The 24,707-nt window shown below is 37.6% G+C and overlaps 4 protein-coding genes across 9 annotated transcripts; 2 read left to right on the top strand and 2 right to left on the bottom strand.

The window, feature by feature from the left end:
* Positions 1-594: 594 nt before the first annotated feature.
* LOC105458941 (coiled-coil domain-containing protein 142) lies at positions 595-4,881 on the bottom strand. Its single transcript, XM_011704569.1, has 13 exons — positions 4,711-4,881; positions 4,388-4,608; positions 4,074-4,209; positions 3,784-3,929; positions 3,369-3,556; positions 3,064-3,255; positions 2,834-2,973; positions 2,445-2,729; positions 2,253-2,369; positions 1,772-1,925; positions 1,590-1,707; positions 1,249-1,436; positions 595-1,019 (listed from the first exon to the last, which is right to left on the bottom strand). The coding sequence occupies exons 1-13, from the start codon at positions 4,879-4,881 to the stop codon at positions 883-885; spliced, it is 2,193 nt and encodes a 730-aa protein (XP_011702871.1). The 3' UTR covers positions 595-882.
* Positions 4,882-6,261: 1,380 nt separating this feature from the next.
* Positions 6,262-9,833, top strand: LOC105458938 (tubulin alpha chain-like). The gene is made up of 5 exons (XM_011704567.1): positions 6,262-6,415; positions 6,543-6,762; positions 6,897-7,198; positions 7,499-8,080; positions 8,928-9,833. Exons 1-5 carry the CDS (start codon positions 6,413-6,415, stop codon positions 9,165-9,167), a joined length of 1,347 nt encoding a protein of 448 aa, XP_011702869.1. The 5' UTR covers positions 6,262-6,412; the 3' UTR covers positions 9,168-9,833.
* LOC105458940 (nuclear inhibitor of protein phosphatase 1) lies at positions 9,490-12,595 on the bottom strand. Its single transcript, XM_011704568.1, has 6 exons — positions 12,205-12,595; positions 11,949-12,009; positions 11,671-11,824; positions 11,158-11,378; positions 10,875-11,078; positions 9,490-10,737 (listed from the first exon to the last, which is right to left on the bottom strand). Exons 1-6 carry the CDS (start codon positions 12,231-12,233, stop codon positions 10,372-10,374), a joined length of 1,035 nt encoding a protein of 344 aa, XP_011702870.1. The 5' UTR covers positions 12,234-12,595; the 3' UTR covers positions 9,490-10,371.
* Positions 12,596-13,057: 462 nt separating this feature from the next.
* Positions 13,058-23,370, top strand: LOC105458937 (dynactin subunit 1). Of its 6 annotated transcripts, none has more exons than XM_011704561.1 (20): positions 13,058-13,617; positions 14,195-14,349; positions 14,728-14,760; positions 14,925-14,984; positions 15,726-15,873; positions 16,406-16,468; positions 18,201-18,338; positions 18,475-18,612; positions 18,776-19,015; positions 19,107-19,361; positions 19,435-19,551; positions 19,634-19,877; positions 19,965-20,244; positions 20,324-20,748; positions 20,818-21,054; positions 21,149-21,443; positions 21,525-21,720; positions 21,801-22,163; positions 22,246-22,377; positions 22,630-23,370. In XM_011704561.1, exons 1-20 carry the CDS (start codon positions 13,450-13,452, stop codon positions 22,843-22,845), a joined length of 3,903 nt encoding a protein of 1,300 aa, XP_011702863.1. In that variant the 5' UTR covers positions 13,058-13,449; the 3' UTR covers positions 22,846-23,370. The 6 variants fall into 6 exon arrangements, with proteins under 6 accessions (XP_011702863.1, XP_011702864.1, XP_011702865.1 ...); XM_011704564.1 differs by having other exon boundaries at positions 13,467-13,634; XM_011704562.1 differs by lacking the exon at positions 14,925-14,984 and having other exon boundaries at positions 13,059-13,617.
* The last annotated feature ends 1,337 nt before the right edge of the window (positions 23,371-24,707 follow it).

The following is a 24,707-nucleotide window of genomic DNA, read 5'->3' as shown; positions in this document are numbered from 1 at the left end:
TTTTAATTTTAATTTTAATCTTTGTAATATTGTCTTATTGGAGCATTAAAAACCTAGCTCAGACTTGTTGCCCTTATTGGATTTATTAATTATAGATTAGTTAGTGATGTATAACTATAACCGCTGCATGCGGTCCGCCAATTAACTTTATAAACAAAAAGATTAATCGGCCAAGGAACGAATAAAGGTAAAAAATTACATAGAACCCACGAATGCCAATAAATGAAAAGTTTAATGTCATATAAATAATAAAACAAGACGTTTCGATTTTTAATTTCAACTGAAGAAGACTCCGTGAGTCAAAACTTCTTGTTTTATTATTTATATGACATTAAACTTTTTATTTATTAGCATTTGATTTCGTAATTTTATGTCATTTTTTAACTTTGCTCAATCCTTGGCCGATTGATCTTATACTTTTTATTATTCAAATACGAGCTTAACACTACAAATAACTTTATAAACTGTATTTGTTATTATTGTTTACTATTTGTGATTGTTCAATATAATCCCATTATACAATTCAATTGCCAATAATCAATACAACAAAGATCCATCAAAATATAATGAAATAATAAAAAAAATATACATGTATAATGTATGCATTTCAGATTTTCACAAATTTTGTAGTTACAACAATTGTGCAATTCTGAAATACATATATTTGTATATTTTTTTGTTATTTTTAATTTATTAAACCTTTCACATTATTGTTAATTAAATTAATTTTTATAAGTTATCAGTAACTTTATTTCTTTGCAATTCAAAGTAACAAACTCATGAGAAATATTTATAATACATCGAATTGTCATATTCAACAACTTATAAAATTTGGGGAAACAACATGCGTCACAATTCCAATAAACGATTCGTTTACTTCTTTTATTCCATACAGCAAAAATTATATCGCTTCGGAGCGCGCAACTCAAGCCACTGTTCTTGATTCGGAACGTACATCTCAGCTGGCATGCGTTCCAGACCTGGAGATTCCGGCGATCCACGCTCGTTCGTTCTTCGAGCTAAAATCGCACAAAAGCAGCAAGAAGAAGGCTTAGTCTCTCCTTCAGGAAGCATCGAAGAAATTTGGATTCTCGTCATTGATTTAAAAAAATTTTCTTAGAAATTACTAATCTCTTAATGAAGAATACAACATTTTGACAATGACATTTATTTGCGATCGAGCCACTTTTGTCGAAAATCGCAAATATCTGAAATTTAAATTCCAAATAAATTTTTTATTTAATTTACCCAATCGTTTGTGCATAGCGATAGCTTCGCCTGGATGCCTCAACAGAAGCCGGCCAACGCCTTCGCAACGACGTAGGACCTCGTTCTTCAACAAGTGACTCCTGACGTTTTGCGAGATGATCGAACATTCCGTGACCCACGTCGATACGTACGCGAAATCCGTCAACAGCTGCTGCGCACCGTACTCGCTGCGCATTTTATTTTAAATATGCAGTAATGTAAAAACAGAAAAGGCAAGTATTGGAAATTCTAATTTCTATTCCGCATATAGATAATTGTTTTTACATCGCTTCATGAAACGATCAGCTTCAATCAGAGTGTCGAGCAAATGAAAAATTTACCTAAACTTAATGCGATGTAGATAAATGTAATCAAGCCACGCCTCGCACATTATTCGTAGAATCATGTTGGATGTTTCGTGATCCTCTATCACTTCCAACACTGGTAGCAATACTTTTTCTACAATTATTTCAAAAACATTATTTAAAAATAATATTAGAATAATGTAGCAGAAGAAACGTACCAAAGTAAACTTCCACATAAAGACTGGCCGCCACCGGAGATGTGTCGCTGCTTCTCCTCCAGTAATTCGAATGCGGAAAACACATGTGCAAATTTGCGAGGCTGATCACGCGACAGATCTTGGCGAGCATGTCGATGCACTTAGCAGAACAGTTCTACGAAAATAAAGAAGCATAAAATTATCTGCATTTAATTTTTTATTTAAGCAGCAGATCTGAAAATTAATTAAAAAATTATTATTCGCAAAAGAATTATTTCCCACTTTTTGGCGATTTAAATTTACTACCTTAATCATAATATTAATACTTAAAATTTTATCTAAATTCTAAGTATATGAAAAATGTTGATAAAAAATTTTTAATTCAAGTTATATGTGTATGCTTAATTTATTTATCAAATTAATTGGCACATCAAAGAATCTTTTTTTTTTCTTCAAAAATCATCTTTTTCTTTTACGTCTGAAATTCAATACAGCATTATACCTGAAGTAATTGAACGTTTGCCTTGACTTCGGAAACAATTTTTGCTCTCATCTTCGTGCACACGTATACTTGGACGCTGATAGAATTCATGGACAATGCGGTCGTGTGATCGGCGAGCTAACAATCAATCGATAAAAAAATTAACATATTACATTTTTTTTCTTTATAAAAACAGAGATAAAAAAACTGTACCTTGAGATATGACAGCTCTTCAAGACAGCTTACTATATCGCCCTTGACTAAAAGAAAAAGCACGTCCAGGTCCCAAGTGTGGGCTATAATCCTGGTTTCTTGAATGGCCCACAATCTCGCTGTGTGCACCGAGTGGTCCATCCTGTGCAACACGACGATCTGCTCCGACAATGGCAGTTCTACCAAGGGTGCTCCTATCACCCACTCGCCGCCCACCTCGCATTCGTTGCTAAGGGTGACCAACAGCTGGAACAGCTCGACGAACATTTGACCAGTGTCGGTTCCCTGAAAAAACGATTTATGACGATTAGTTGCCATTATCTATGTATAAAGAATTTATTATTACTTTTCTTATTATTAAGTTTGTTTGTGCATTTTATCGAACCGACCTCGGCGGAGGACGGTTTCGAACGGCACTCGAAGGCCGAGGTGTAAGCTAATCTAAACATCTGGTCCCAAACGGTGATGGTCGTGTGATACCCGAGAGCGTCGCATAAATTCTGGAGCGCCGATCTGACCGTAGGTGGAACTGAAATTTTGAGGATATACAGAAGAATATTCTCTCGAAAGAACGAAATTGAAAATGAGAAAATGCTATTAAATAAAAAGACATTTTTACTTTCGTTCCCTTGAATGAACTGCCGCAACCAATCCTTGAGATGCTGAGCGCCGTGGCTGTGATGAGTCGCGAGGGCTTCCCGTGACCACCACAGTATCACATGATCTAAAATACTGGACAGTGAGCCCCATGCCACCTCCTGATAATAATTCTTCACTTTCTTTATCGCGCTGCCTCTCAATCTCGTCTCGCCTGAAATTTTGAATGCTTCGACTATTTATAATCTATTATAAAATCTATTATAAATCTATTATAAAATAATTTAACACTAGAAGATGTAGCCGTTGAATCCATTCGGACTATACCTTTGCTGGTCTTTAAGGCGTCCGTGCCGAGCAATTGCGGTGATATTTCTTGCACGACATTTAAGAGTCTAAGGATCTGCTCGTTTTGCGTGTTCACGAGTGCCTGTACACTTTCGATATCGGATGTTTCCACTTCTGACATTGAAGTCGCACTTGTGATCGGTGGCGTTAAATGCCTCGTAAGAGCGCTGCAGTTTGAGAGTTTACAACAAGTGTAACAGAGATATATTTGATTAGACTGTAATTTTGATGTTCTAACAATAGTTGAATACATAATATAAAATAATATAAGAAAACTATAAAAATTTATAATATAAGATAAACTATATAAGTATATAAAAGTTTACATATGTATTGCGTAAAAGATGTTTTAAAATTAATAATACAAGCGATACAATTGTGATCGTAAACTGACCGATAGATCTCAATGCTGGAATTTTCTGAAACGTCTACATCGTTCGTTGTAGATGCAGGCTCGATTTTTTCACGGGGCTCATAATTTGCTAGAAGACAGTCGATAAGTTCGTGACAGGATTCCTCTGCCCTGTTCTTTGCTAATATCTAAAATTATTATTTTAAAATTATTATTAAAATTATTACAAAATGTATAATTAAAGTGCCTTCAACTAAACTGTAAAACTCATTAAAGAAAAATTAATTCTCGATTCCCAAAAACTAACGCATAATTAATATTGGAATACTTGCTTGCAATATTTTGGTTACGGAGATTTTCTTCAAGGGCTCAAGCATGGATGGGCAATCGTTATAAAAGACATTGATAGACGAATGATCCGACACGTCTCGATTCATGTCGAGAATTTTGTTGTAAGCATTTACCAATCTACAATTTGCCAATTACATTATTATTATCTGTTATTTGATAAAATTTAAATGTACCAAGGAAAGAAATTAATTTTTTTATATCAAAGAGCAATTAAGATAATAAAGTCAAAGCGAAACTGAAGCTCAACATAATACAATTAATGCAGAGGAAGGAATTATTTCCATTCGATTGTCACCTGAATACTATTCTTATGTTCTCGTCATTTTTGCAATCGACAATATCATTAATCAAATCTTGGATGAATTTTGCGATCACATTTAGTTTGCGCTTTAATACTATCGACAGATGATTTATTTTATATTTGTATATCGGATGACTGCTTAATTCCCCCGGATTGCACGTCGATTTGTAACTCTCTATTAATTCCTCCAGATTATCTATCACTTCCTCAAACACCTGCGAGAAGCGTAAGGCAATTAAATGTCCGTATAGGTTTAATTTCATTTTATATAATTATTAGCAGTAAAAGAATTTTTCGTTGTAAATTTATATTCGGACCTCCTGATCGCAAGTCCGAGCCTCCGCAGAGTCCTCGATGATTAAAGCTATGCATCCTGCAAGCTTTCCCATTCTCTCGTCCAAAAGAGAAGCGTCTACGAGCCATTTGTCGAGGGCACCGTCAGAAAGTGGCAGCCACTTCGCGATATTCGCTCTGTAATTAGTATCCATTCGTCGACGCGTTATAATATCCTTTTTACTGTACTTTTTCTTCTCAATCAATATTTGAAAGGATTGCCTCTTGTCATTCTTAGGATGTTACTTTAAATTAATCCTTCTTTTAACGAGACTGCATTTTAATATTTAAAGTTGTTATTCAATATTTAAGAACATAAGTTAATATTTAAATTTATTTATTTAATAGTACACTTCTTGTGTGTGTTCTATAAACGCGCGATTTTAAACACGATTGAGATCTCTTGAGCGACAAATTGGTGAATTGTGCATCACTTTCGCAAAATCACACTGGGCAGTGAGAATTAATTAAATCAATTGATTGTGTAAAAAAAAAACTGTAGCTGTACACTGGTCATAGAAAAACGGTTTCTAGATGATTGTATAATAACAGATATGATTATGCGGCCGGCAATTATGTGATCATTACGATCGTTGCTTCAAAAAGACAGCTTCATCCACGGCACATTCAACATTTTATCTATTTTGCAGATGATATCACTTTTAATGGAAACGGCAAAGTGTTGCACGACGCGTTCTTAGTTGCCACGGATACGTCTGACGCATGGTAAGGGTATATATATCGGTATATACATATATATATATGAGCAGCTCGGTCGACTTTCCTTCAATTATGTTCAAATCTGTTCAGAGAGGTAGTATTCTGTACACGCTACCGATGATTGTCGGTGTCGTTGCGCAGCTTTTTTTGTAATAAAAAAAGCTGTGCAACGACTGCACCGACAATCATCAGTAGCGTGTACAGAATACTGCTCCTGGACAGATTTGAACGTGATGTATAATTGAAGAAAAGAGGCTGCTCGTATATATATTGAATAATTTCACAAAGCGTCAAAATTTAACAATGTCTGTTGAATTTAATTTAAACAATTTTCAAAACGTTGAAATATGAAATGAAAGTTGCATTAAAACACTGTAAAGTTGTAAATATAATGTATGTTTTATATTATTTTTAATGTAATTATATATTATCAAATAAATTAGTATTTTGTTTTATATGTATATTTTAATTTGTATATAATTATGTTTATATATGTATATATCTCAAGCATTATGTTCATACATTGAAAAACAGATTAAACTCAAACAGTTTATATTTCCAATATATTTTATAATTCAAGAGTATTATTAGTATATTATATATATCATGTAAAATATATTTATGAAGTTTTTTATTAAATTCTAATTATTAAATTAAATTTAATTTAAAAGTCTGGCACGAACAAAGATCATATTTTGACAATTTGGCTGTTTAGCAGAATGTTTATTTCACTAATATATTCATCTCACTCTGTAATACATATCAATAATTGATTTTGATCGCCGTGAAGCTGAATCGTAACGGTTACCAGAGCAACAAAAATATAAATTGCTAGTGTTATTTCGTAGAGTAGCTCATGGCCGGCCTCCAAATTTATCGTGTTTAAATTAAAGATTTAATAAAAATTTCGATTTGACCATCCAAATTTTCATTGTGTAACATCAAGAGAAGTTTAAAAACAGCAAAATGGTACAGGAGAGTAAAATTACGTTTTTTCTAGACAATTTTCAACTCTGAAAAAAATATCCAAAATTCTATCTTGAAGTGCATTGACAAGATTTTGCAGTTAACATAAAATACGTTATGCGATTTACAGCGCGAGTGTATATCGATGCACGTGGGCCAAGCGGGCGTCCAGATGGGCAACTCCTGCTGGGAGTTGTATTGTCTGGAACACGGTATCCAGCCGGACGGGACCATGCCGTCCGACAAGGCTTCCGGTTCTAACGATTGCTTCAGCACCTTTTTCAACGAGACGAGCTCCGGCAAGATGGTACCGCGCGCCGTGATGATCGATCTCGAGCCGACTGTCGTTGGTCAGTTATAATAATATAGAGTCACCGCGCAGAGGAAATTACTTATAATAATAATAATAACAATATAAATATTTTATATAATCATCTTGTTAAATATATATCTGCAATTTGAAAAAATGACATTATTCCTGTAGATGAAGTTCGGATGGGAACGTACAGACAATTGTATCACCCGGAGCAATTAATTACCGGCAAAGAGGACGCCGCCAATAATTATGCTCGCGGTCATTATTCCATCGGCAGTGAGGTCATCGAATCCGTGATGGACCGAGTGCGGAGACTGTCCGATCAGTGCACCGGCCTGCAAGGTTTCTTCGTCTTCCACTCGTTCGGGGGTGGCACAGGTTCGGGTTTCACGTCTCTGCTTATGGAAAAGCTGTCCGACTATTACGGCAAGAAGAGTAAATTGGAATTCGTCATATATCCAGCGCCGCAAGTGAGTTCAGAACAATTAAATCGATTTGTACATTCTTGCAGAAAAATCAATTAGTTTCTCGCTCTCTTATATCTTCAGAGATGACAAGATTAAGACAAACTGAAAAATATTATTAAATTATTATTATTATAATATTATTTTTTTAAATTTCTAAATATTTGTAGTGAAAATAAAGATTAATATAAATAAAAAATAAAACAAAAACAATTTTAAAGCTAATCTCTATGGAAACTATATGCTTTCGTAAAATAAAGATCAGCATTCGCGCGAATCGTAGTAATCTGTTAAAAAAAATCTCAGGTATCTACCGCCGTGGTGGAGCCTTACAATGCGATATTAACAACGCACACGACAATCAGTCACTCTGATTGCGCGTTCATGGTGGACAACGAAGCGATCTACGACATTTGTCGGCGCAAACTCGGCATCGAGCGACCCTTGTACGCGAATCTGAACCGGTTGATCAGTCAGGTGGTGTCGTCGATCACCGCGTCCTTGAGATTCGACGGCGCCCTGAACGTCGACCTGACCGAGTTCCAGACGAATCTGGTGCCCTACCCCCGCATACACTTCCCCCTGGCGACCTACGCCCCGGTGGTGTCCGCCGAAAAGGCCTACCACGAGGGCATATCGGTCGCGGAGATCACCTCCGAGTGCTTCGAGGCCGCAAATCAGATGGTCAAGTGCGATCCGCGCGAGGGCAAGTACATGGCCTGCTGCCTCCTGTACCGCGGCGACGTCGTGCCGAAGGACGTCAATGCCGCGATCGCCGCTATGAAGGGCAAGAGCTACATCCGTTTCGTCGACTGGTGCCCCACAGGTTTCAAAGTTGGGATCAATTATCAACCGCCCACGGCTGTGCCAGGCGGCGATCTCGCGAAGGTATCGTAGACAAATCTTCTCGTGAAAGTTTTAATTTTTCACGTTTATTTGCATTTTTTAAATCAAAATAAAGTAAATTAAATTTTTAGACAGATCACTTTCAGACGCTCTACAACTTGTGCCGGGATTCAAAATAGAATTCTAAAATTCCTGAATAATTTTATGTGTCTTTATAATATAAAATACAAAAAAATATTGAAATAATCAGGATTATACATATATGAATATATAAAAAATATATTCAAATATGTAATGTATTATGTTATATACAAAATTTTATATATATATAGAGTTCTTCTTTATTTTTTGTTCTGATAAAAATTATATTGTCAAAAGATGGCTTTAAATTTGATATTAATTTAAATTCAAATTAAGGTAAACGTACCAGTGGCTGAACATGTATCTATATCTGAACACGTACACAAAATTTATTAATCTCAAATACTTTTTTTATTATAATATCAAAATTTAATTGTAAAAATATTTAAAGATTACAATTAAATTATAATATTATGAAAAAATCATTTAAAAATAAATTTTTTTGTACTTGTTCAGCTATAGATACACGTTCAGCCACTGGTACGTTTACCTTATATGCACGATTAGAATTTTAATTTTAATTTACAGCTTTCTCACATAATAATTGTTTACGCAATAATTATTATGCCATATAAAATTTTAAATTATCATCAATCTTCTAACATAATATAGTTTACGTAATAATTAGAAATACATTGATATTACGTAATACAATCAAATTATACATTATATGTGTACGTTACATCTAACATAACAGTTGTTTATAATTATCAATTTGTTATGTAACACATCAACTGCATATCGGCAGGTTCAACGAGCTGTCTCTATGCTGTCCAACACGACGGCTATAGAAGAAGCGTGGGCCAAGCTCAATCGTAAATTCGATCTGATGTACAACAAGCGGGCGTTTATTCACTGGTACGTAGGAGAAGGTATGGAGGAGCTCGAATTCGCGGAGGCGCGCGAGGACCTCGCGGCACTCGAGAGGGATTACGAGGAAGTCGCCCTCGAATCGCCGTCCACGCCGGACACACCGTTGGAGTATTAATGCGTTTTTGGAAAATCTTTCGGAACAGGCCGGCACATTCTTTTTTTTTTCCTTTTTTTCGTTGCCCGATCACAAGGCGGAAATTACAAGAGAAATGTCACAGCTCTTACGTTAAATTTTACGTAGAAAGATATATTTTACGTTTATCATCGTATTATAATTGTCACGGTATTTTATAGAAGAGTATTTTTTTTGTGAAAGTTCATTGTATAGAGCAAGTATAAAAATATATGAGTGTTGCATCACTTTACAAATAATCTTTCATTTGGCATACAGAGAAACGAACATACGTATATACATCCGGAGAGATGAACAATGAAGAACTCTTTACATCGAAAATTTACTGATCCAAAATAATACTTATTCATGTAATATGTACAATATTTGTTTTTTTCATTGACTTTTTTTGGTACTGATTATTTATAAAAGTATATCAACAAAATTCCCTTTATAGCTATTTACATTATATTCATTGCACTTGGAGCGATAGCAATTGTACGTAGAGGAAATTATGCTAAGGTTTCAAGAAATGCAATATATTACGTAATAACTAAATAATATTGTTATTAATAATTATTAAAAATCACGATAATGTTAAAACTAGGCTGTAACTTCATACTGCTAGTCACGAAAATCTATTTGATAAAATAAACATTAATAATTTTATTTCTATTGATTATTATTCATTATCGCAGTAAAAATAAACTAAATGTAGCACAAAATGTAAGACAAAATTTAACATGATAAACATAAAAGTATATTCAATATCATCACTTAGAAGCTCGAGTATCATTATTAGTTTTAGCTACCGAATGCACGTCACTACTTATCGCGTTAACAGATTACAGTAGTTCATTTGCATTCTTCGAGTGGATCACAAGTCTCTTTGCAAGACACGTTCACGTTAAATAAAATTTTAAACCATGATAATAAGCCGAAGTTAAATTTGAATTATTTATCACTTAAATAATATTTTATAATTAGCATAGATTTAGTCTTTTCAACATAAGCTTATATGGCTCAACGTTTATATGGTTCAATTAGGATAGAGAGTTGATAGAGTTAATGACGATATAATAACACGTTGATAGAGCTGACGATAAATTGTGAATCTATAATGTGCGAACAATTTTTGGATGAAGGTGCAGCTTTATCAGAAAACAAGGGCCATATCATATGCGTATGAACGGTAATTTCCTCCCTATTATACAAGAAGCGTCGGTATCGGCTTTTTCCCAGGCCATGCCTCTTTGGCGTACTTCTTCTTCTTCGGCTCCATCGCCCGGCCCTCCGTCGCGCCCGGCATGTGTTCTTGCACGTGCTGCACCTCCGCCTGTATCTGATTCGGCGTCATCTCCACCTCGGGCGCGGGATTCGGTAGCGCGATACCGAGCCGCGACGTCAGCGACGTGAGCGCGGTGGAGAACGGATTGATCGACATCGAGGACGGCGTGAACTGCTCGGGAGGTAGATCGTGATAGAGCTGCGGAGTGGTAGACGTGGGCTGCATGTGCTTCAGAAGATTGTGATCTTCTGACAGCGATATGAGACCACCCTCCATACGCATTCTCTGCAATAGAAGAAGCACTTGTTTTTTTTTAATATCAAATTAAACGATTAGTTATTTAATGTTAAGTTAAGCAGTCTCGTAATAATGCAACTAGGTTTTTCTCCCTACAAGGACTGTGCAAACCATGTCGTGCGTACCTTACTAGGAACAACTGTCGTTTGTACAAGATTACGAAACCTCCCGACTGACGGATCAACATCTTCTGGATTGATTACTTCTTCGTCGTCGTTGAAGGTGATTCCCTTTTTCTTCCGCTTGCGCGTCGGTTTATGCATTTCGTCGTCTGTTATGCCAAGCATAGAAATCCGTCGATTGTGAGCTGTATTAAACTCTGTTAGATTCTGCAAGTCACAATCAATTGAGCCGCATTTAGTACAATGTAAAGATTTTAACATACGTTATCGAATATTTGATACATACGTCTAATTCTGTTTCGGTTTCTGGCAAACCCAGCAAACCGCCGGCATCCATATCCTCGGATAGCTTCTCCAGTTCTTCGATGATAGGCCGGGCGCCAGTCTGAGGTCTTTCCCTTATTATGTAATACCGAGTAGACGCCCCAAAGTGAAATGTACTGTCAATTGGTAACTGAGTCGGTTTATGACCTTCTAAACGTAGATTTCCAATAAAGGTCCCGTGTGCTGGAAAATTATCCATCATTTATGTAAAACATATTCTATGTATAACATAAATTTCTATAAAAGATAGAATATATAATTCTATAAAAAAATATAATCAAGCTTCTTCTGTACAATAACTTAAAATCTTATAAATAAGAATATTATATGAACAAAGAATTAGAATAATTTCTTTTTTCCGTAAAACATTAATTTTAAACAGATTTTCTATTGAAAAAAAAAGAAAGAACTTTGATATTTAAAAAATATTTCTTGAAAGAAGATATCTTGGTCCTGGTATGAGCTCTGTACTTACTGCTTCCCAGATCAACCAGAAACGCTCGATTCAGATGCTTGTGATACACGAGAGCCGCGTGGACGCGAGAGCAGGACGCGTGATCGATGCAGAAGTCGTTCAACTGCTGATTACGGCCGAACAGATAGCACTTTTTCTCGTCCACCATGAGTTTCTGTAAAGCGAAGAGTCCATGTGAAACGTGCCGCGCGCACGGGCGATAATGGAGTGTCCGGAGGGAGTGACATATATGTCACTCAAGTGTCACGGCTGACGCGGTGACTATTCGTTCTCTGTACCTGTATCAACTTGTCGTTCTTCAGCACGTCCAGGTGCAGCCCCACCGGTGGCTTGCCGGCCCTGAAAGCAGGATATTAACTTGTGTGCGACACGCGAAGTGCGACGCCGGACGTCGGCCAGCCGTTGCACCGCCGGGACGTCGGCGCGATTGCGTAAACAATAGAAGACGGACCCGGACGACCGGGTCGCGTTGCGAGGGAGGGAGCTCTCTCTCTCTCTCTCTCTCTCTCTTCTCTCACCGATCGCGAGACGTACCAGTTCGGGACCTCGTAGTGGTTGGCCATTGTCGTCCACAAGTCCACGGCACGACCTGTCGCGCCAGCAACAATCCGCGCTCGCCGCTACGCTGTCCGAGCGCGAGCGAACGCGCGGGCACAATAAACGGAGGACTTCCGAATGTACTTACGGACGAAAACAAATATACCGTGTCAGCGGAATATATCACCAGAGTGCCTCGCGAGAGCTGCTGCGCGCGCGCGCGCTCGCGCATTCCCTATGTTCCGCGGAATGTCGAGGAAACTGCACGGCGAGTGCAGCGAACGCGCGCTTGAAACCCCCGATGCCAGTTACCGAATAATTGTTGCGTAACGAAAAATCGATCGAGGACAGCTGCTTCCTTAGATAAATATGAATAAATAAATTTATTCTAGGCCTATTGTGTAGACCGTCCCCCCTCCCGCTAACGCCAGGAAAAAATTCCCTGGCTCTTGGGAGCAAAAGAGCTAGGGATGTGGGAAAGTGTGGAAAGTGTACAGTCGGACTTAATACAGCACACCTCGTTCGTATTTCCATGCTAAAAGAGTAATAATTTAAGTAATTAGACATTTGATGAATTTGAAAAAGAGCGACATGCGAAAACGTCATATTCTCTAATCCTTTGTCCTTTTCCTTGTCTCCTGAGGCTGTCCGCCTCAGCTTCTATACACATAAAATCAAAACAGATCAAAGTGATCTGCCACGCAGATTGCTTAATTTTGAACTATTATCAATTATTATTATCCTTTTTGAAATCCGCAGAACGGGAGCTTTGCCTTTTTTTCTGTTCCTTTCGCAGTAAAACATGTATTTCCATTTTATATAAAAATATAAGAAGAAGAGGAAAGATGCAAAATATATATGTTTAGCTTATAAGAGGAATAAATTGCTGTTCGTACAAAAGTGCAGCAATCGCGCAGCAGCTGTGTCAGTCGGTGGTGGGCAACGACGACACCGATACACCGCGACGCGGATGACGGCACGTCGTGTCCTCTCAAAAAGGAATCGCGCTTGGAGCTCGGATCGCAAATCCGGTGACTCGTGGCACTGATCGTTTCGTCCTGTCGTAAGTCGAACATCAATCTCTACGCTCTGGGCGGCGAGAATCGAATCACACGTCGAGTGACACGAGAGAGATCGCGCGCGCAGGTTAACGCACGGCTGATGCGTTCGTCTGGGCTCTGGGGGGCGAGTCTCGCGGGCTGACAGATACAGTGAGAGACAGAGAGCTAGAGGGAGAGAAAGATGTCATATAAAATCGGGCAGCGCGTCGAGGTCCCCGTGAAGGAGTGCCAAGGCGTGATCGCCTACGTCGGCCATCCGGCGTTCGCGTCGGGCAAATGGATCGGCGTGATACTCGACGAGCCGAAGGGGAAGAACAACGGCAGCGTCAAGGGCCAGGTGTACTTCAAGGTAAACGTATACCCAAGGTCCGTCTCGACTCCAAACTCTGATTGCCGTAATCGGTTTATTATTAATTACGGTTAATTCGATCGGCGGAATTGTTTACACCAAAACTTCGAGCTAACTCGTCTTTGATTTATAAATGCTTCTTTCCAATCTGTGTCGAGCAACGAAGAACAAATAATTCTATTCTAATATTAACGAAGGTGGTACAGATATTATTTAAATCGTCGATTAAGTTAATTGAAATTTAATCGACGTTTCAATATATATCATCGACAACAATTACATTTATTCCTTCAAGAAAGAGATTTTGATTCTATTAGATAAGTCAAAAAAGAGTACATGATGTAAGATTTGTAAGGCGAAGTTATAGATCATTGAAAGTTTGATTTTTACAAAACAATACAACACCAAATAAAAGAGAAAAACAAGTTATTATATTAATTTAGATCACACTTTTTTTTATGTAATTTCTAATGATTAGATAACGCGTTTATAATGACAAATCTACTTTCACCGTTTAGTTCAATTTACTCACTGAGGAGAAAATATATATTTATGTTCTTTATTTCTATTTTCGCAGTGCGCAGAGAATCATGGCATGTTTGCACGCCAAACGCAACTTATTTTGCTGGACGAGGCTGGCAATAGAACTGAACCAGTCAGCCCATCATCTGCAGGCAGCAATGCCACAACACCTGATGATAGCGCCGCTAGAGCCAGAAGTCGACTAAACAGGTGAGTTGTCAGATCTAAATGTTGGATTGCATTGAAAGATCTTGGTTAGATTTAAAGAAAAATATTTTAACGAAAAATCTGTATAATTTTTCTGCAACAAGTGCAATAAACTGCAAATATTCTGTGTACAACATCAATAACAATAGATTATGCTAGCGTTACAATTAAATGTAAAGTAAGTAAAGCTGTAAAGTATTACAGTATTTTAGCACATTTAAAGTAATATATCAACTTCTGACAATGAGATGGAAAATAGTAAACTTAAGCAAAACATAATTTATTCGCATCAAAAATAGTGTGTTGAGCTAGCTGAATGTGATTTATAGATTTGAAAAGGAGAATATTGGAAGTTACTTATTTTTACAATTTTCATGCTAGCATTAGTATGCGTCGAAGGAACGAGCCTACAGCGTAAGTTTCCTACCTAATAATGTTAGTAAAAGGAAAAGGGATTATCGTGTTATTTTCCCTTTTAAAAATTTCCGACATTTCTTATGTAAACAAATAGGCGAATAGGCGAGTGTGTGTGTAATTAATAAAAGTTCTTAAATATAATTATATGCTGCTCATAAAAGTGTACGGAGAAAAACATCTCCTGCGAATGTTACTCGCCAGCAAACTGACAAACTTTATGGGTAAGATTATATGCAAGCTAAATCTTGGCGAGTGGAATTTATATCAGCGATGTGTATTTTTTTTTTATTGCTACTGCTTATAATATTATAGACAGTTTGAAAATCACAATTACCTCTCGACTACTGGCTCTGTCAAAATGCAAACTGCATTCTCTGATCATTGAACAACTATAGAACATTCTGCAGCTTTAAAGCACAAACAACTTGCCAATACCTGTTATGGAGCTTCTACATATGCGTACTTAGTTTCAGTTAATAAACAATTAGCGATTATTTCTGTTGCACTCAATATTGTAACACAAAAGTTGTATTGCTAAATATTACAAGCTTTAATTCAATTTTATTTAGCAATTTAATTTAAGTTTGCATTTTTCTAAGATTATATTTTTATTTTATATATCAATTTTATTTAGCTATTTAATTTACGTTTGCCTTTTTCTAAGATTATATATTTTTATTTTATATAATATATATATATATTTTTTAATAATATGCCACAACTTTTTTACAGACATATAATTATACATAATTATGCGAATATTATTTCAATATTCGATTTTTATTATTTTATGCGCAAGTTTTTATTTATTTTTTTTTTATTTTAATATAAATAATATAAGTTTGTGAATTTCCATCGCGGTTGATTTGTTGTCGGCTTAGCACAGCAAATATGTATAAAAAATATGATATAAATTGCTAAATATCATTAATATTCATAAAATTTTGTATTATTTTTTACAGTTCTCGATTATCTTTATCTGGAAGTAGAACATTATTAAGTGCCCCAAGTACAGAAAGCCTAACTGGATCGTCGCACGACCGTAGAGACGGCGGCGAGTCATTAATCCCAGCGCCAACCTCGACTTCGAAGCGGGCCTCATTCGTTGAGGTAAGATGTAATATAAGCTGTGATATAAAAGTATAAAACTGTTAGTAAAATAAATTACTTTTATACCAATAGCATATAAATTTTATATATTTTATTTATCTTACTATTTATATCAAATAGTAAGAATAAGAAATTTATAAAGAAAATTATTCAGAAAATTTAAGGCATGAGATGACATAAATATGATGAATGGTATAATTCCTATGTGAAGAAATTATGTCTACTGTATTCTTGTGATATATTTCCATTGTTTTTGACTAACAAACAGGTGATCTGATATTTTGAAATCTATATAGGTCTTTCGATTACTTGTATGTTTTCTTATATTCATGTGCAAAGAATCCTATTCTGTGACTCGATCAATCAAATTGTGCACGTATGCGTTTTGTCTGATCGGAAAAGTGTGTTTGAATCGAAGTGAGGTAGAGATTAACGGTGAAAATTAAAAGGAAAGGACTATAAATTTGCAAGTCAGAGAGAGGACTCCATTAGCACAGAATGATTCATATGGGAATGCACGTACGTGTTTCAGAAGTCCCCTAGCACGAGCTCGCCTCCCGGCAAAAAGCCAAAGGCCCAAGATGATCAGAATAATGTAATTAATACTCATTAATTGTAATATCTCAATTTTTTTAATATACATCACCTCTCTAATATCTTGTTCTTTCTCATACTAGCTGTTTGCCGATCATAAAGCATCGTAACACATAACTTTTGTAATGAAAAACAGCATCATTGCACTTTTAACAGATACGTCCGTTCGTCCTTAGTGGATTACCGACTTAGAGCCCTAATTTCTCTAATTCTTAATGATGTTGTTAAACTATTGTCGTTAGTAAAGAACTTTTCTTACTCTATAACAACAAAACAGTGTGTTGTAATGAATAATAAACAGTTATCATTTATAGAAGAGGAAAAGTTGTTTACTAACGATAATTGATTGATTAAAATGAAAAATTAAGGATTACAGAATAGGGATCTCTGTGAATCTAGCACTCGCTATTAAAAAAAAGTTCGAATATATCATAATTAAATGCTCATTTATTGCTAATTTATTGCTCTTATCCATTCGCAGAAAATTAATATAAAAAACACATACAGAGTAAAGAAAAGAATAGGCATATCAAAATTTTTTGCTACTTTTTTTTTTTAAGATATTGCAAAGAAATATCGAGAATTTTGAATAATTGTATACTCTTGTACATGCGCTAATACTTGACGCTCTTAATGGATTTTTTTAACTTAAATAAAAAGCAAAATGGGAGTAACGTGAAGCACCTCCATTTTTCTATTAATATTTTGCGAAAGGGTATATAGGAGCAATAAATTCGCGACAGCAATAAATTAGGAATAAATGAGGACTTAATTAAGGTACACAGTTGAACTTTTTTTTAGTGGTGCTAGGTTCACAGAGGTAGAATAGGGTTGTTACTCGTTAATTTTGTTTTATGCTCTTCGCATATCATTATTGTGTTTCACAACAGCTTCATTAACTGAGTTCTATGGTGCTTCGATAGTTCACGATATACACACACAATGGGAAGGGATGTTCTGCATCGCTTCGTCCTACCTTCTACAGTAAGGAAGTTGAATTCCCCTCGCGTTTGTGTGTTACAAGCTTAACGAATACTAACATATAGCACGGACCGGGTTTTTACATCTTCAAGATGTAGCTTTGCCTGATCAGTAACTTTCTCAGAGTATTATATTTGTCAAGAGTTAACAACCTCCGTGAAAACAGGGGATGTGCAAATGAACACACATGTGCAAGTCGTTAGGACGTAATAGATGAGACAGTCTCGATACGCTCTGATTTTAGCCATACCCTGTGTAAATGTATCACATAACACGATTCAACTCCATCAACTGGATCTTCCTCTATATATTCGTTAGTACTAATAGAATATTCGGTGTAGCTTGTTGGTGTTTTGGCTATTGCAACTAATATCTCTCATTAATCACCACGAAACAGACTAATTTTATTATCCGTATGTAAATACAGAAACAATTCGGCATTGTCGTAACATCATGTACGATTCTCATATATAGGAAATGAGTGGGGTGTTTTTTTCATTGCCGCATTTTGAGAATAATTATATATACGTTATCTTTGTTTGCGCCATTCATATGCCGTTTAGTTAATAAACTCTCTCTGTGTGTGTGTGTATATGCGTTTCAAGAGCTGACACAGGTACACAGGTCCAGAGGACTTTGAAGAAACTCTCTCTTTGGCGAGATACCAATTCTTTCATGCGATAATAAAAAGAACACCCAACGGCACGAAACGCAAGTTTTATCTTACTTTTTTCTCCCTTTCTGTAATCCAGACAGGTTTTGTAGAAACGTTGAAACCGCAATTCGTACCCGGTCAGGTCATGGCGGGTTCGGCGGCGGCTGCGAACTTGGTGGAAGAAAAATTGTCGCACTTGCAACTTGTGCAAGAAAACGACAATTTGAAATCTCAGGTAAATTTCTCTTACAAGTTTTCCATTTCGAGGATCTTTTTGTTCTCTGTTCTCTTACAGTGTATATTATACCATTTATAAAAGTATATATTTTGTTGTATATAATTATAATGTGCATATGTATATAATATTACAGGTACGCGATCTTACCGAGAAAGTAGAAACGCTACGTGTAAAGCGAATGCAAGATAAGGAAAGGATGAAAGATTTCGAAAAGACGAAACTACAGGTTGAGCAGCTGCTTGAATTTAAGGCTAAAGTCATGGAAAGTCAAGTGAGTATCAGTGACGTCATTTGGCAACCTTTGCAGCCAGCGTTGCAAGTGGAGGGGATAGATATGAATATATATAATACATGCTAAAGATCTTCATTTAACGAGTTTATTTTTTTTTATTCTGTGAATAAATCTTTTAATTTCCATTTTTGTGTTATCAAAGGCAAGCCTGCAAAGAGAACTTCAACGAGCACGGCAAGAAGCCAGAGAAGCTCACGCTGCGAGGGAACAATACCAAGAAGAAATGTCTGATCTTGCAGAAACAGTGGAGATGGCTACATTAGATAAAGAAATGGCGGAAGAGAAGGCTGAAACTCTTCAGATCGAGTTGGAGCAACTCAAGGAAAAATTGGAGGAACAAACATTGGATCTAGAGATATTACGCACAGAAATGTCTGAGCGGGTATAATATTCTGTCTATATACTTACAAAGTTTCGTAAAGTATCTTTCTTATTTTGTATATTTAAATGACATTATTATTTCTGCAAATTAGGCAGCCGGCGGTGGAACGACTACGGCCAATGCTTCGAGCTACGAGGTGAAACAACTGGAACAGCAAAATAACAGGTTGCGTGAAACGCTCGTGAAAATGCGAGATTTGTCGGCGCACGAGAAACACGAATTCCAAAAACTGCAAAAGGATATGGATCAGAAGAAATCTGAGATCCTGGAATTGGGTCGTACCAAAGAGAAATTGTCGTCACGGGTCGAAGAAATGGAACATCAGATAGCGGACCTACAGGAACAAGTATATATTATTTGTACGATTTGTAATAACATGTTTATATACGCGTTTACATATTTTAACGTTTCTTTTGCAGGTCGATGCGGCGTTAGGAGCCGAAGAAATGGTCGAGATGCTAGGCGAGAAAAAAATGGCGTTGGAAGAAAAAGTGGCTGAACTGGAAGAGGCTGTTGCAGATTTGGAGGCTCTGCAAGTACGTAGTCTCTATATTCTGCACATACATATAGTTTATAATGTATATAAACGAGTAATATACTACTCTCTCTTCTCTTTAGGATATGTCAGATCAATTGGCCGAATCGTCCAAAGAATTGGAGTTGGAGCTTCGCGAGGAGTTGGATCTTGCACTTGGAGCAGCGCGCGATGCCCAACGGCACCGAGATGCCGCATTGGAGACGCTCGCGGATCGCGAATTAACCATCACAAAGTTCCGCGAACTCACGCATCAGTTGCAGGAACAGTGTTTGCAGTTGCAACAACGAGTTCAATCGACGGAGTCCATCAAGACTAACGTTCGAGGTAAGATAGAAAATACAGGGGTAAGAATATATATATGAAACTTCATTATTTAATTTTTTTGTGCATTCTCATATTGTTTACGATTAGGTGCGGACCAACTTGCGGAGATATTAGACTTCCAAAAAACATTCGCCGAGACCCGAGCGCAAACCAAGGCGGTCGACCTCGAACTGCGTCGCTTAGACGCCGAGGAGGCACGAAATCACGTATGCTATTTGCTGTCCTTCATGCCTCCCGCATTTTTGACTCGCGGTGGAGATCACGACGCGATATTGACACTCTTACTGATACCGAGAATGACACAGAAAACGGAGATATTGATTTCGCAAGTTCGGGAAAAGTACAGATCGATCGAGAAGATAGACAGGTAATGACGATCCCATTTCGTCACGCAAGCTTCATTCAGATTTTTCGTACAATATTCAGTTTTTTTTTTTTTATTACAGGCCTTCTGTAGTGAGAGGTCACTCGGTAGCGCAGTATTCGTTCAGATCTCGTCTGTGCTCGCACATGTACGCCTTACAGACCACCCTGGGCTGCTTCGAGTCTGCTTTGAACTCGTGCACCTCGGAGATGTTACTTAAAGCGGGAGCGGCTTATCCGGAAATGGCGGCGCAGGAGAAGTCCTTGGACTCGTTGATAGAGCTGGCTAAGCGGGATCAGTTGGACGAGAATTTGCCGATGGACGCGATCGAGAAGTGTTGCGGATACTTCGCCACGATGTTCTCCGTGCTCTTCGGCGAGAGTACGGCCGTCAATCAGGCGCGTCTGATCGTGAACGGCACGAGAACCTTGGGCAACACCTGCGACGCCATAGCTACCGACGCCGCGGCGATCAAAGTATTGATACAAGGAGAGGGTGCCGATATAGGTACGTAATATCTAGCTAATTAAATCTGACTTGTGCAAATGTCACTATAACGCATCTTTGTTGTTAAAGGCAAGCTCTGTCAGCATGTCGAAACGACGTGCGAGGTGATACAGCAGCATTTGAAATCGGCCAGAAGACGAGTGCCGCGTGATCACGCTGGTCCAGCGTTTACCGTAGGCGCCAATTTAGGATTAGACAAAGATTGCAACGAACAGTTTTCGACGTGCTACCAGCACGGTGTGAAGATCATGAAGACACTTCAATACCTATTGAAGAGTGCCTTGCAGGCTATTACCGAAAATGGCGGTAGGTATTTTTTTTTTTTAGATGAACTTGGAAAATTTATTTTTGTAATATTCTTACACAGGTGAATTCAATTTTTTACAAATTAATTCTTCAGATTTAGACGCGGGATTGGCGGCCGATAAGTTGAAGGAGATGGCCGCAACCTCGAGCGAAAGAGTATACGATACGGAAGACCTGGGCCCTGTCGCCACTATCAAGGCTAGCTTAACGGTGATACAACAACTGGCGGCAAATCTGGCGCAGAAGATGGCCGAGTGCGAGAACGAATTAGCTATAAGCGGACAGACACAAAGCCAGCAGCAGACTAGGGAGAGCGAGCGAATAACGCCGATTGTGGCTAGATCGAATTCCGTGCGGAAGGAGGTGGAGGAGACGAAAATACTCAGCAGGTGCGTACATTTCCGTCGGCTCTACTGCAATTACCTATTAGAAGATTCTTTGAGGTAATTCCTTGAATATTTTCATATTAGAAAACTCGAAGCGAGGGACAGCGATATACGCGAGGCGCGATTAGCTCTGCGAGAGAAGCAAGAAGAATTGTCCGAAATGACGCTGCGGAAGGAGTTGGCCGAGAAGCGTTACGCGACGCAACAGCATGAGCACGAGATGAATGTCGAGAAGTTGAAGAGAAAGTTAGAAGAGGCGCAGAATCAATTGAAACGCAAGGTACGCCCTTTTTCCGCTATCGTATATCGCAATCTTACATCCGTCTATCGATTTCTTCATATATTTTCCTTGATGGATAGGAAAAGGAATTCGAAGAAACAATGGACCATCTTCAGACCGATATCGACAGCCTGGAAACAGAGAAGGGGCAATTGAAGGAGAAACTGAAGTCAATCGGCAAGAAAACGATATCGGCGTCTGGCGCAGACAGCATGACGGGAAGCACGTCGATAACGAGCACTCTGGACAACAAATATTACGTGCAGGAGATAAACGCCCTCAAGCAAGCTTTGAATAATGAGCACCAACAAAAGAAGAAGGTAATGTGCGCTGTCTTGCGTCAAAAGTTGGACAGCTTGGAACCGTTGCCGTCGCCGACGAATCTCAAGTCTCTGGACACGAAAATTCAAGAATTGCGAAAGAAGACTACTGATCTCGTCAAGGTGATCAATCGCTACAATCACTATTGATTATTATTACCCAAATATTCTCCAATATAAATTAATGCATCTATTCGCATTTTAGGATGTCGAAAAGACTCTGGTATACCCGACAGTTCCCGACTTGAGGCGCAAAGTGCCCGAAACGTCATATCATTATTTGCTGGAACGACAGAGGAACATTATGCAACTGAAGGAGCGAGTTGACGAGCTAGTGGTAAGTGTAGATGAAAGACATAAAGGCTACCGCACGTACAAAAATATTAATCGTAACCGTAAAGTCGTTAAGCATATTGACCGACCGCAGTCGAACATTCGAAAACGTAAGACCGCAATTTTGATTGTGATTGATCAATTTGCTTACGGTCTTACGATTACGACTAAAATTTTTGTACGTGTGAAATGGCCTTAAGTAACAGTGCAAATTAATGCAGCGTTAATTACTGGATGCCGAAAATACATTTTTCAGGCCCAGGTACGTCGCGAGGCTATCAAACGCACGCCGGGCGGAAGGGCGGAAGCGAATTTCGCCGTGTATCCGAATCGCGAGATGGCGGCGGCGATGCAGGAACGCAAATTACTCGCCGCCGAGATAAAGATCCCCTACAAAGGCCCGGAACAATCCTTCTCTGTCAACGTAGGTCCGCAAGAACTTAGGAAAATTCACACTCTACTGTACTATTAAGAATACGCGTTGTTTTTATTATTTATTTTTTTTGTCGTGACTAAGTATGTGATCACAGAATCCTCACGATATGTGCATCGAAATGAGAGACTACCTTTTTCTAATAATTTGTTCACGCAAATATTTTGTACTACGTTGCCGTACCCTCGTCGTGCTCTGCTAAAAGTGAAGCGAGCTAATTAATACATGTTGTTACGAATAAACGCGGCATTAGCTAGGCTTTTATACAGAGAACTTCATGTCGTGTCCTTGTATCGATGTGAAAAAAAGAGGTACAGGGCAAGATCTTAGTAATTCGTAATGTTTGCACTTGTGCAATGTTTATTTATTTCCGATGGGCTACAGCGCGATGACCGGCGCATCGCAGCTGGGAGGCTCTTAGTGTTCATTACGTTTGTAAACGCAATGTTATTTAGTATTAACAATACGGAAGAAAAATCATGTGCCTCCGCGGCTTGTCTGTATTATATTATATATATATATATGCCTTTAAGAATTGTCAAATATATGGTCTAAAAATATTTACATAAGTGTTTTGTATGTACACCCTAAACGGTGATGGTATCACAATAATAGAAAGTGGTGCGTGATCTTGTAGAGCGGGCACGCCACCTACCTTGACCAAACATCCATATACACTTTCACTGTTGCTATATGTTATTATATACACAACAGCTCGTATCTCGTTAACTCATCGGCAAGATTAACATTTAATGAAACAGAATTTTATAGTACAATATTCCAGTTTCTTTTTATTTGTAGAGATAGAAGGAGCAGTAAACCGTTGATGTATTTTCCTCAAATATTTATGAAATAAGGTATGCCTTAATTACTGTCACAATTTTATTATACATACAGACGATGTATATGTGCGTATGTATATACATTTTGCGATATATCCCCATGCACACACATACATGTATATAAATACACACATACACATAGCGGATAGTACTTAAGTGCATATATCGTTAGTTATTTTATTAACTTACTCACACATTCATTCTCACATGTTTGATACGCACTTTTACACTTTCATTTATACCCCCTTCATAATAATAATAATAATAATAATAATTAACCACGCATTCAATCGAGGATGGTTATTGGTTATATCTTTTTCTTTTTCCAATATTCTCAAAAAGTGTCCCGCCAGGCAGCAGTGATCCGCGTCTTCGGATATAATAAGCTTTAAGATTTCAGTTGAATTCATCATCGCAATTCGCACTTAAAGCTGACCGGACGACTGGTAGTACCTTCCACGACGACGTGTGTGTGACGCACGCTATTATTATTCGTTAAGGGCGTAATGATTATAACATTCTTTTTTTTTTTTTTGAAACTAATGGTCGCAGAACATGGACGTGTGTGAAGAGTTTAGCAGCTAGAACGAATAGTACAACTAAAATCTTAAACGATATGAATAGAAACGATGTAGTTCTTTTGCCGATATCAATAAGTATTCTGACTTTTGTTTCGAGGCGACTTCTCCCGGTATGTATGTATGTATGTGGTGTGTGTGTGTGTATGTGTGTGTGTATGCGTGTACGAAGAACGCTGGTCATGATGAAATATGAAGTCCCTTAATGTGTATACAAAATATCAAACTTAATCTTGAAGCAACAGCACGTGAAATAGCTACTGCACAGTCTCGGCTATTAAAACTATATACGGAAGAATTATCCAGCTAGAGCCTCAGTTACAGGAATACTTTCCGAGCAAGATAATTTGTTTTTTTTTTCTTTACATTATCTAGATGAAAGTAAGCTTGTAACTACTTCCCACTATTCAAAGTTTCTTCTTCTTCTTCTTCTTTTTCTTCATCTTCTTCAGCGACCGTTTTATATTTCTGCGATTCGTAA

Source organism: Wasmannia auropunctata, unplaced genomic scaffold, assembly GCF_000956235.1.
Source record: "Wasmannia auropunctata unplaced genomic scaffold, wasmannia.A_1.0 LD334250.1, whole genome shotgun sequence".
Lineage (NCBI taxonomy): Eukaryota > Metazoa > Arthropoda > Insecta > Hymenoptera > Formicidae > Wasmannia > Wasmannia auropunctata.
Note: the sequence above shows the minus strand (reverse complement) of the source record. Positions and strands in the feature narration are given on the sequence as shown.

Coding starts and splice junctions, on each gene's coding strand:
- LOC105458938 (XM_011704567.1), top strand. Junction 6,763..6,896: donor TCTCGAGCCGACTGTCGTTG/GTCAGTTATAAT, acceptor TTATTCCTGTAG/ATGAAGTTCGGATGGGAACG. Junction 7,199..7,498: donor TCATATATCCAGCGCCGCAA/GTGAGTTCAGAA, acceptor AAAAAATCTCAG/GTATCTACCGCCGTGGTGGA.
- LOC105458937 (XM_011704561.1), top strand. CDS start 13,450: ATGTCATATAAAATCGGGCAGCGCGTCGAGGTCCCCGTGAAGGAGTGC. Junction 13,618..14,194: donor AGGGCCAGGTGTACTTCAAG/GTAAACGTATAC, acceptor CTATTTTCGCAG/TGCGCAGAGAATCATGGCAT. Junction 18,613..18,775: donor CTAAAGTCATGGAAAGTCAA/GTGAGTATCAGT, acceptor GTGTTATCAAAG/GCAAGCCTGCAAAGAGAACT.
- LOC105458941 (XM_011704569.1), bottom strand. CDS start 4,881: ATGGATACTAATTACAGAGCGAATATCGCGAAGTGGCTGCCACTTTCT. Junction 4,609..4,710: donor CTCGGACTTGCGATCAGGAG/GTCCGAATATAA, acceptor CGCTTCTCGCAG/GTGTTTGAGGAAGTGATAGA. Junction 3,930..4,073: donor CCGTAACCAAAATATTGCAA/GCAAGTATTCCA, acceptor TAATAATTTTAG/ATATTAGCAAAGAACAGGGC.
- LOC105458940 (XM_011704568.1), bottom strand. CDS start 12,233: ATGGCCAACCACTACGAGGTCCCGAACTG. Junction 12,010..12,204: donor CACTACGAGGTCCCGAACTG/GTACGTCTCGCG, acceptor TCCTGCTTTCAG/GGCCGGCAAGCCACCGGTGG. Junction 11,379..11,670: donor TCTGGTTGATCTGGGAAGCA/GTAAGTACAGAG, acceptor ATAATTTTCCAG/CACACGGGACCTTTATTGGA.